We start from the raw sequence: 11,174 nt of genomic DNA, 5'->3' as shown, positions 1-11,174 counted from the left end.
AACATACTCCCTCCCAGTAAGTTGGGCTATAGAAACAAAAACGAAAGAGACGCCGACGCTTTGGTGTCTTCTCAAGGAACCACACTTATTTCCGGTTCCCTTTCAAGCCTCTCTGTCCCCGGTTTTCACGTATCCCATTCACGGCTCGAATTCCTGTCGGTACCGCGAAGAGCAGCCTTTTAAATATGTAATTCTTAATCACGCGGCTGGCATAGAACGTCGAATGAAAAAAATCACCTTCTCGCCCCTCTTTTTCATACCTGTGTCAACCGTGCGCTTCCATTCGCGAATCTATATCGCGTTCTTTCATGTATTGTGTACCTAACTCTTGTCGAACGAATGAATAGTCTTCCGACGAGCTTGTGGATTTTTTCGAGGATCGGAATAATTAGTCCTGCTCTCGCTCTCCTGAAAGGAGCGTTTAAGTAGGACAAGGGAATTGCGGTTGAGAATGATAGGTCTATGTTTGTAAGAAAATTAATTATAATTTATGATCATGAGAGTTGATGCAATTTTCAATCCAGAAGAAATATTCCACTTGATAGAAGAAATCCTAACTTCAGGACATAAATTCTAAAAATTTGCGAGTCAGAAACAATGACTCTCTTGAGACACGAACCGAAGTGGATGATACTTGGTAGCGACGGTCGCATGCGTTGGAAATTCATTTTTATAAAGGCACGTGGAGCGAGAAGATAACGATGAAGTGTGCATTACATGGGAATAAATTAATATATTACAATTCGATATAGTTGCCTGGAAACTTATTTCATCAGTACAATATGCTATTTTTCACAAAGCGAACAGAAGCTTAATTTTCATGTTTCATAAAGAAAAAAAAAATTTTTTTCTCGTAATCGAAACACAAAACATCCATGTAATTCATGCTTGCATGGTTCCTAGTCTGGTCTATTTTGACGTATATTGAAAAAATAAAAAATTGCCGGTAACTCAAAGCATGCCATATGCGAACATGAGTGAATGGAAATTATTTGCATTGTTTTCATCGTACAGAACGAATTCCATACAAAAAAGTGCCTTCAACATTTCCACCTATCATTTCAAGAAAAAATGATCAACAGATTGAAATGTATTGTACTTGGGTTAATTAAAGAAGAAAGCAAGATAAAGAATATCTTTCCCCGTTGAAATAAATTTTTCTCTCTCATTATAATGAAATCCATCCACAACTTAGTTCGTGATAAACGAAGAGAAAGAAAGAAATAAAACTGAATCGATTGAAGGTATCTCGATTAACTGTTCGATGAGCTCCGGAATTTAATAGCGGCAGCTATCGCGACGGTGAACGAAAGAAAAAGATCAAAAGCCGGAGCGACGGATATGAGAATCTCTCGATGAAGAATGGCGGAAAATAATATGGTTATCGAGAATTCCATAGATCTGGAACAGCCATGAGCACGACACGAGCGTTAAGGTTCTGCTCGTTGAAAGGTGGAGGGCCTTGCACGAGGAACGTGTCTGAGAACAAAGGGGGGTGTTTCTCGGCAAATGGGGTGACGAGTAGACGACAAAGCGTAATACGCCGGGCAAAATCGAGAGAGAACCTTACACGATGGAGCTTGCTGATACGGTTAATACCATGCGACACAGAGGAATGCGATTTTCCTCGAGACGAGAAGCCTAGGAAACAGCTATCTCAAAGATGACGAGGGCGTAAGAGGCGAGGACGAATGATAACTCGATAGAATGAACGCGTACAAGTGAGCGACGTGTCTCGTGAAATAATTCGATTACCATTTGATCTCCATAATTTACTGCTATCTGTTATTTTCATTCACCATCCCTGCTGATTTATCTAATGGATTCATAGTTCAACGAACGCTGCCACGTATTCGAGATAGTCTCATTTCTTTCTGTAATAAATTCCATTCGATTCAATGTATCGAGGGTGCAACGAAATAACGAGATAACACCATAAAGAATATAATAGCAGTATTTACATGAGATCGTTATGCCATTCCATCGAAATGGCCACCTGTTGTGGGTGACATGCGCCGAATCGGGCTCGACGACTATGCTCTACCTGTTCGTTCTCGTCAAACAAACCGTTTGCACAGTGTTAATTAACCGTTTCACCGCTCGCCACCCGTTCTCACAATCATCTAAATCGTTCGCAATGGAAATACGATTACCCTTGAAAAAGTCCAAGCCTCTCTGGCGAATTATTTGTCTTCATAATTGATGGAGTTAGGAAGTTAGCAAGTGAAGCAATTTATATATTTCCTGAAACGTTGTGAATTCCTTGTTGTCTCTCCGTTCCGTTCCATGACCTACTAAACGCAACGAGAGATTAATTAACTTTAACTTTCGACTAATTACTTTCAACTGTGGAGACTAAATGGAAACGAACACCTTGCTTTACCGAGTTTTTCTTATTCAGTACTTAAACATTCATATTCAACATTTGAAATATGAATTCAGAAATACAAAAAAGAAAATGGAAAAAAGACACACGTTATCTTCAACGAGAATACAATCAATTTTATTAAAATTCTGTGTACAATAGAAAATGAGTCTTACAAGTAATTCAAAATTACAACTATCCAATAAAAAGCACCCTTCCACGTGTGCTTTTCCTTCTGATAAAGTCCATGGAACACTATATATCCTTAGTCGTGTTTCCCGATATTGAGTCCTTTTTCATTCAACCACGAGGGCTCGATGACAGACAAACCACGAAGATAACATCTTCCAGTGGCTACGACCTCCGTGAACAATACCAGCGGTGGCTTAGTACCATGTAACGTCGAGGAAGGATGTATTGCTACCGGCTGCTTCGAGCTCACCTACACAGACGTACAATCCAATTACTCCAAAATTCTCGTTACCCAGTCACCGGGTGAAAACTTACTTAAACTGCGCCCTATACCCGGCGAACTTGTTTAAGCTTCAAATTCCCGGCAAGACGACGAAATAATGCTAACCATGCCGGTGGAAAAACTTTTCCTTAATCACTTGGCATCAACTTTTTCACCCCCCTCGTTGCTTTTCTTCGTCGATGAATGAAAATGGACACCCCATGAATACGATTATAAACGTATTCGGAGTAAAATTCCAAAATTGCAGATTTAAATAATAAAATAAAAGGATGTTTGACAGAAGAAGAAATTGAAATTTTCTGGGAAGGCAACTAAAATTTCCATAGCATCTAAAGTGTTAAGATCGTGGTAACAACGATACAAGGATCAACACTCACTGTAACATAATTTTGGTCCCTTTGCAGTTCCGCCAGATTGTCGTATAGACCCTCGAGGAGCGCTTTTCTCAGTTGCTCCGTATTCGTACCGCAGCTCGCCTTCTCCAAATTCGCGCGTTCCGCCAATACGGCGAGCTGTTGTCGCACCTCCGTGGCGTACTCCAGATTTCTATGATGCAGAAAGTTCTCGTGACACCAGACCTTCTTCTGCTTCGTGTTCATGTATGCACGGAAAACGTTCAGCAACGTGACGTGATCTCCCTCGGGTGAAGCGAATCTGGAACGAACGAAACAGACTGGCGACGTAGCACGTAACAAAGTGCAAGTATCGATCACCCTTCGAGACTGTTTGACGTTTAAAAGAATACAGCCCGCTCTAGATTCGTGAATTTTTTTTACATAATGCAGCTTCTGTTGCATAAATGAAAAATCAAGCTCGTTGTTTCTAAAATTTCATTTTTCTTAACTTCTCGAAGGTATCCTTTACCGATGTTGCTAAGAAATAAAAGTTCGTGGCAGGAAACGAATAAAATTGATACCTCGATCTGGCAACGTAAGCTTGCTGTCGTTTCGCAGGTGGATCGGTGAAGACAGACTCTCCAGACAATAACGAAACGACTGTGAGAGCTTCTTCGAGGCAGTGATACTCGACGGAAGCAAGAATCACCTTGGTGAATCGTGGATCCAATGGGAATAGAGACATTGTCCTGCCGAGCGTAGTCAGCTGCGGTGGAGAACCTATTCGCGTGAAAATCAAATGAGAAAGTTTGAACTGACATGGTAATACCCATGGAACTGGAATTGGAGGAGAAATAAGGGTAGTCGATTGTTCATTCAGGTGAACTTTTCTTTCCTTTGCTCCTTACAATATAGTTATATGCTTCTTTTTTAATAACATAAAGTTAGATTAAATTCATTTTTCATCTGATCAATGGACTACTTGTTGAAAACAAAAGATGATCATTTTTCAATGTTTTAAAATCAAGACAAAAAAGAAACATATTTGTTGGAATCTTCCAAAATAATTACACTCGCCTTTAACAGCGCCCAGTTTTTCCAAACAGGTCACCGCGACGTCGACCGCTTCCTTCGGTGGTTTGTCCATAAAATCAAAGGTGGTGATATCAACCCCGATGGCAAGGAGTTGTAGGGCTACTCCCGCGAGGGAACACCTCTGTATCTCGGGCACAGGCATCTCCTTCATCCTCTCGAATTCTTCTTTCGTGTACGTCCTATAACATTTGCCAGCCGTTTCTCGGCCCGCTCTGCCAGTCCTCTGCCAGGCCTGTGCCTTTGAGACTTTCTCCACCCTCAATACATCCAACCCTGTCGTTGGGTGATGAGTTCTTGCTTTGACCACGCCGGTGTCGATCACGTGTCGAATTCCTGTGTAATTTCATCGGGAATCAGCGTGTAGCAGGATGCCAGAATCCTCTCGCGAATGTAATCACGAAAGCGCGGCGAGTAATCAAGTCTGTCACGAACGAGTACCGAGCTTTCGGCTCGTGATATTAGCAGATTGCCACGCTCTCGGAAAATGAGATTGCTCTCTCTGATGAACAATTTGCCGAATTAACCTGTTGCCTAACGATCTCGAACTGGTCGAAATTATTTTTTTCAAAAGGATAGCCCTTTCTTTTTTTATTTTAAGAGTACTATAGAAGGAATTACTTTATAAAAGATGATGTGATGATAGTAATTTTGCCGTTTCGATCGCAGCCTATTTTTGGAGTGGATCAGTATACAGTTTCTAATTGATCCCTTGCCTATGATGTATAGATTTTTAATTCTACAGATATTGGGTGGGTGCATATTAACCCCCTGACCTGGAATAACGTGCGCGCACGTCGATTTCTATTTGGCTTCAAACTGGAAATTACGTCCCACGAACGTCATTTGATGTTATTGTTTGAAATCAGTGCATGGTTCTGTAGGGGATACTGAACTTGCGGGTGATTTATCATCATTCTCAAAAATCCTATTTTTAGTTATGTAGATTTTCGCTTGGAAACTGGGCGATCAAAGTCTTCAAATTGCTACCTTAATTAGGTTTATTAATTTATACTCACCGCCAATGGTAACAGAGGTTTCAGCCACGTTGGTAGCCAAAACGAGTTTCCGCATTCCTGGAGGGGATGGTTTAAAGGCTTCTAATTGTTGATGAGTCGGTAAAGCGGAATACAATGGAAAGACCTTTAACGGAAGATACCCTTGTCCGTCCAATTGTTTAGCTACTTGTCTTGCGCTCGCAACCGCTGCTTCTATCTCTTCTTGCCCGGTTAAAAAGATCAGAATATCCTCGCTGAAGAGAAGACAGAAAAATTGCGAAAATCGTTTCTTTCCTTTTGACCTAGTTTCTGTTCGAACCGCTCTTGTCTAATTTAATAAAAGTAACGATGCGTAAACATCAAGATCTTGTATCTAGCTTGTTGAACTGAAAATTAGACTGACAATTTTTCTTGTAGATACCTTGAAACGTTCGATTCGACTTCTTTGGACATTTTATTATAAATTTACGGTAATGATCTAAACGCATCGAAGCCAAAATTTCAGTAACATTCAAAACGTAAGAAAAAGCTGGATGAATGCTTACTTGGCGGGGTTGTCGCGATGAATCTGAAAGGCAGTAACAAGCGCGGAGAACGCATAATCTTCCTGCGACTTGACGGCATGATAAATCTTCACCGGATACTGACGACCCTCCAAGTACACGGGCGGTGCTTGAAAATACTTGGAGAACTTATCGACGTCCATCGTCGCCGACATGACTAGCAGCTTCAAAGGCGGTAGATTTTTAAGCTTTCGTAAGTTTTGCGCTCGTCTTGCAACCCCTAGTAACACGTCCGTCTGCACCGATCGTTCGTGAGCCTCGTCCAAGATCACCACCGTATAATCCGACAGAATTTCATCGGTCATTGCTTCGCGAACCATCATTCCATCCGTTAGATACTTGATTCGGGTTTGAGGGGATGTGACGTCCTCGAAACGCACGCAATATCCAACTAATTTACCCGTTTCGACACCCTGTTCCTGTGCCACCCTACGCGCTATGCTTACAGCCGCCACCCTCCGCGGCTGAGTGATACCGATACAACCGGAACTGCCAGCTATTCCGGATGAAAGAAGTAGCTGAGGGATTTGGGTAGTCTTACCACTGCCCGTTTCGCCGATAATGATCAGGGTTCTATTTTTACGGATCTCTTCGAGCAGTCTGAAAGGGATAATATTGAGAGAATTTTGCACGTTCGAAGTGATTAGAGATCTAATTGGAAGATTAGGGAATAGACTGCTGGCATTTGTAAAAATATATGAAAGATTTTCGTGTGAAGAAGAGGATGGTCTCCTGCCCCTTGTATATAAATATTTCTTAAAAATTATTTTATTTATTTTCTAAATCATTTTTAATATTAATATCGTCAAAATTAAAATTTAATTAAAAAGTTATTCTTGTAGAAAGCGAGTTTCCTTAGTCTGCGTGGTGCCGCCACCTACACGGCCATCTAACGAGTTATTGGAAATACGCAGTCGGTGATTCTCCATTTTGTTTCGACATGCTTCGCATGCACGAGTAGGAGACATTGTTAACAGGTAGGGAATATATTCAATATTAAAGATTACATTGATAAAACAAAACAAAGTAATTCTTACCGCTTACGAAGCCTGTACACCGGTAAAGTTTTCCTCTGCTGTTGTAAGCTAATAATTCCTTTATCCACGTTTTCTGTCTGAACAGTTTGTTGAGTATCCTCGTACTTTTGAATTTTACTGGGAGTATCGTTAAACACAACGGTATTAGGACGTTTCGGTGCCAATTTTGAAAAACTCGAAGCACCCATAACACTGTACTTTGAATCTGCATTGTCGTGAACCCCCATTTTATCAATAATGTAAGTAAAGACTAGCTTATCACTGATATTTCGTCCGCGAGCACGCACGTGTTGCACACTACAGCTGTGTACAAATAAGCATCTTGACAGAACTATAGTCAATGGCGTCCCCATACTGTCATATGGTAGAAATTTTATTTTATAGGATAAATGAAGGAAAAGAAACACATAAGTCAGTTTTAAAATCTTGCATGTAAAATTTTATTATATTTGCTAAACATAAAACATTTTACACGAATAGAATTGTTCAGAAAATATGAAAATTTCATTTTGTCTTTTATCATACAGCATAAAAAGCTATTTATGAACCTTTTTTTGATTTCACAATTGCTAAACTTTCGATATAAAATAAATTGTACATTATATATTAAATTAGCATTAGTAGCTACAAAAGAAAGCCATATACAGTCAGTTGCATAAGTTTTCTTTTTTGTTCAAACATATATGATTTATACTAAAGTACGCTTACATGTTACAACTTATTATGTATCATAAAAAATAAGTAATTAAACATCTTTACATATATATATATATTCTGTTTAAACAAGAGGTAGAAAATAATTCTTGATTTATTTGTTATAAACATGCTGCTCCATTGTACTTAATAAGTTGTATTATGATTAAAATTTATAGTTACAGTTAATGCTAAAATAAATGATATATAGATTTGTCATTTGTCAACTCGTCGACGTTTATAATCTATCAATTAAAAATCTATTTGTCGACTTGTTAGAAATGATTCGTACTTGGCTTTCAACATATCAATTAAAAAATTATCACAGATTAATGCTGTGTGAGAGGAAGACACAGTGAGCAAATCTTTTTAACGAGATTTTAAACGAACATAACTATTTCTATCCCAAATTTGATTCTAAATGAAATTCATCATCGTAAAGGTCGATGGATCGTCGGTTTGACATTAGGAGGTACCTAAAAACGTAAAACAAATTAGTTAAATTACATACCGTTGTATAGTTATTTTTATAATACTGTCTGAACTATAAAATATCAGAAGAAATTTATGTATAACAATTACCATTCCTCCAATACGAGCAAGATAGCGATTTCTTATGCTGATATCAGATTGCGGCTGTAAAAGATCATCAGTTGACAAATCTGAAGTAGATTCCGGAGATAATAACTTCTCCCTTTCCAGACTTTCCGGTGTACGTCGAATTTCCTCATATTTTTCTCTCTGACCTGGTGTCATATTTAGGTAACCACCGCTTGTCGCTATATCCGACACCCAGATTGCAACAGAAGTTATCAACGAAACTGTTATTGAAAGAATGTTAATTAAGAATTTTTGTAGAATTATTCGAACGATTATAATGTAGAAAAAATAAAAGACATACTCCATAACCAGGTTAAGAAAAACATCTCAAGCATGAAGTAACCACCTCGGTCGACAATTATGCCCGCTAATATTGAAACTACTGCTAAACCCAGATTTTGTACAGCCTGCGCGCTGCAAAAAAGAGATTTTGTAAAACTAAGAATTTCATTGTCTCTAGTTATATAGAGTACAGTAAGCTTTACTTACATTCCATAAGCAGTACCAAGCTGGTATTCAGGGGTAACAAGAGCAATCAATGGCCATAAACTACTAGCAAGCATAGAATATGCTATTCCCATAAGAATCATGCAGATATAAGGATTCACATACGTGAATGCGAGTAGTCCATGAGCTACTATCGTTGCTAAAATACTTATAAATACCCATGAAACGTTTTTCCCAGTTTTATCGACCAGATATCCCAAAATCGGAGATGCGATAGCTGATATGGAATATACAAGGGAATTAACTGTATTTGCATTTGATGGTTCGTAAGCGTATTTCCGTTCAAAGAATACTCTGTAGGAAAGAGTTACATAACATTTGTAGATATACAAAATATGATAACGGAATTTTTTTTATTATTCATACTTACTTTCCTAATGCGATGAACGGGAATATTGCGACATAATAAGCAATGCAAATAAAAGCAATTAACCAAAATATTGGCTTGAAATCTTTAACATCTGTTAAACTAACATTTTCAGCTTCTTGTCCCTCTCCTCTTCTCAGTAATCTCTCAGCACGTTTATCCATGATACCCAATACACATGCACAGATCATAGAACCCACACAAGTGAGAGTAGCAAGAAAGAGAACTATGCCAATACACTCTGGACCTTTGTAATATTGGGACACATAATTGTAGATTGGTTCCATTACCAAAAAATTGATAGTGGATCCAACTCTTGCAAAACTCAATTGCAAACCAAATACCATATTGAGTTCCTTTCCCTTGAACCATAAAACAGCATAACTGTTCTGAGCAACAGCTAATGATTCTGCACCAATACTACGAAAGATATGAAAATTAATGCTAACACTAGTGACTGAGGTTTATGATAAAATACATACCCGAAAATAAAACGTCCAAGCATCATCACCCAAAATGTATTGACCATAGCACCTGTTGCAAATATTATCTGTCCAATTAAAGTGAGCCCCATGTATATAACTGTGCCTAAACGTATACCGAAGACACTATCCAACAAAAAACCACCAATGAAACAGAGAACCACGTTCGGCCAGGAGTAAATTGAGTAAAGCCAAACGAATTTGCTAGTGGACATATGTAGATCAGTTTTGAAGTTATCCTGTAAAGCTCCAGGATTGTCAAAACAGAAATACGAACCTTAAAAAGAAAAAAAAGAAGAGAATTTGATTAGATTAATTATGGTACGGAGTGAAATTGCAGACGCGAGATAAGCGAATCATCTTGGACGGGTCAATGACCTAATCGTTCGAGAGAATGATTCTCGAAAGAGCTGTCGAAAAACGTGATTCATAATTTACGCACATCGAGGATATTTTATATTATTTTTAACAGGAACCTTAATGTTTCCATATCGGGATATTAATATTGAACAGATAAAACTTCGGGTATAAGAGAAAAATAACTTTCCGATACTCTCGTTATTATCGAAGTGAACACAAAGCATATGTGTGCATGCATATTAATAACGAAAAAAAAATTAAAGCCCAATTAGATAAACTGTTAATTACTCGCGCGCGTTTAGTTCAGTCAAACAAAATGTTTATCAGAAATATCCATGTAATGTGCGACTATCCAACGTTTCTTGGAAAACATTTCCTTTGTTTCAAATAAACCTAATAACAACTTAATTATCGTGAATAAATAAAGCGATGAAAAATGTAAATAGCATAAAAGGGTATTCAAATTTATTGTTGATCAAATATTCGCACAAATAAATGAAATATAATTTTAAGTTTCAATGAAACTTAATTTGTTTCAGTGTCGTTCATAAAATTAATTTTTATAATAATTATAAAATCGTATCACACGCGATTTTATTTATTAAAATGTAAATTTTGCATTAAGCGTTAAGTTTTCAAAATACATTCATTAAAAACAAATTAGAATGTCCCAAAAGTGTATCAAAAATAAATACTAAAAGTTGTTTATAGTTCAAAGATAACACGCCTGCAATGAGATCATAATGTACGGAAACAAAAATGATTAGATATAAACAATGGCTACTCAGTCACGCTTTGATAACATTGTATTGGCCATCGTACCGAAGCCTAAGAGGCACATCATTGCCAGTCCAAGAAATCTGTATGGTGCCTTTTTAGGACTACAGAATCCTTGTAAAGCGATCTCATCGTCGGATCTGTCCAGAGTAGTATCTGGACTTTGTAATATGCCCCCTTCCATGGTCCGTCGGGTATTCCTGATGGTTGTTTTAGTGTTTACAACAAAGAGGCACAGCCACAGGTGCCTCGAATTGCAGATGTCCACTTAAGTTCACCGTATTAAACATTACACATTGATCAGACACAGATAAGTCAATCTTGTAATGAAACAAGACAGCTGTAACTCAATTTAGAAAAAACGGATTGCATTAAAGATCAGCTCGTGAACGCTGTCGATTAACTGCTCGAGTAAGTTAGGTACGCGACCAATCGTGTCATTGCTAATCTGTCAATCGCCCATACGCGTCATGGGAATGATCTAACGTTAGTCACAAAACTACTAAGTACCACAAGATTAACG

At 38.1% G+C, this 11,174-nt stretch overlaps 2 protein-coding genes across 2 annotated transcripts; both read right to left on the bottom strand.

The window, feature by feature from the left end:
• Nucleotides 1-2,481: 2,481 nt before the first annotated feature.
• Nucleotides 2,482-7,218, bottom strand: LOC114877020 (ATP-dependent RNA helicase DHX33). Its single transcript, XM_029189092.2, has 7 exons — nucleotides 6,866-7,218; nucleotides 5,811-6,428; nucleotides 5,287-5,519; nucleotides 4,253-4,603; nucleotides 3,757-3,955; nucleotides 3,218-3,494; nucleotides 2,482-2,807 (listed from the first exon to the last, which is right to left on the bottom strand). Exons 1-7 carry the CDS (start codon nucleotides 7,216-7,218, stop codon nucleotides 2,631-2,633), a joined length of 2,208 nt encoding a protein of 735 aa, XP_029044925.2. The 3' UTR covers nucleotides 2,482-2,630.
• Nucleotides 7,219-7,277: 59 nt separating this feature from the next.
• LOC114877024 (major facilitator superfamily domain-containing protein 1-like) lies at nucleotides 7,278-11,131 on the bottom strand. Its single transcript, XM_029189106.2, has 7 exons — nucleotides 10,697-11,131; nucleotides 9,515-9,791; nucleotides 9,036-9,452; nucleotides 8,648-8,959; nucleotides 8,460-8,572; nucleotides 8,141-8,379; nucleotides 7,278-8,034 (listed from the first exon to the last, which is right to left on the bottom strand). Exons 1-7 carry the CDS (start codon nucleotides 10,833-10,835, stop codon nucleotides 7,990-7,992), a joined length of 1,542 nt encoding a protein of 513 aa, XP_029044939.1. The 5' UTR covers nucleotides 10,836-11,131; the 3' UTR covers nucleotides 7,278-7,989.
• Nucleotides 11,132-11,174: the final 43 nt, after the last annotated feature.

The sequence above is a fragment of the Osmia bicornis genome, chromosome 13 (assembly GCF_907164935.1).
Source record: "Osmia bicornis bicornis chromosome 13, iOsmBic2.1, whole genome shotgun sequence".
Lineage (NCBI taxonomy): Eukaryota > Metazoa > Arthropoda > Insecta > Hymenoptera > Megachilidae > Osmia > Osmia bicornis.
This window is presented reverse-complemented; position numbering and strand designations above follow the sequence as displayed.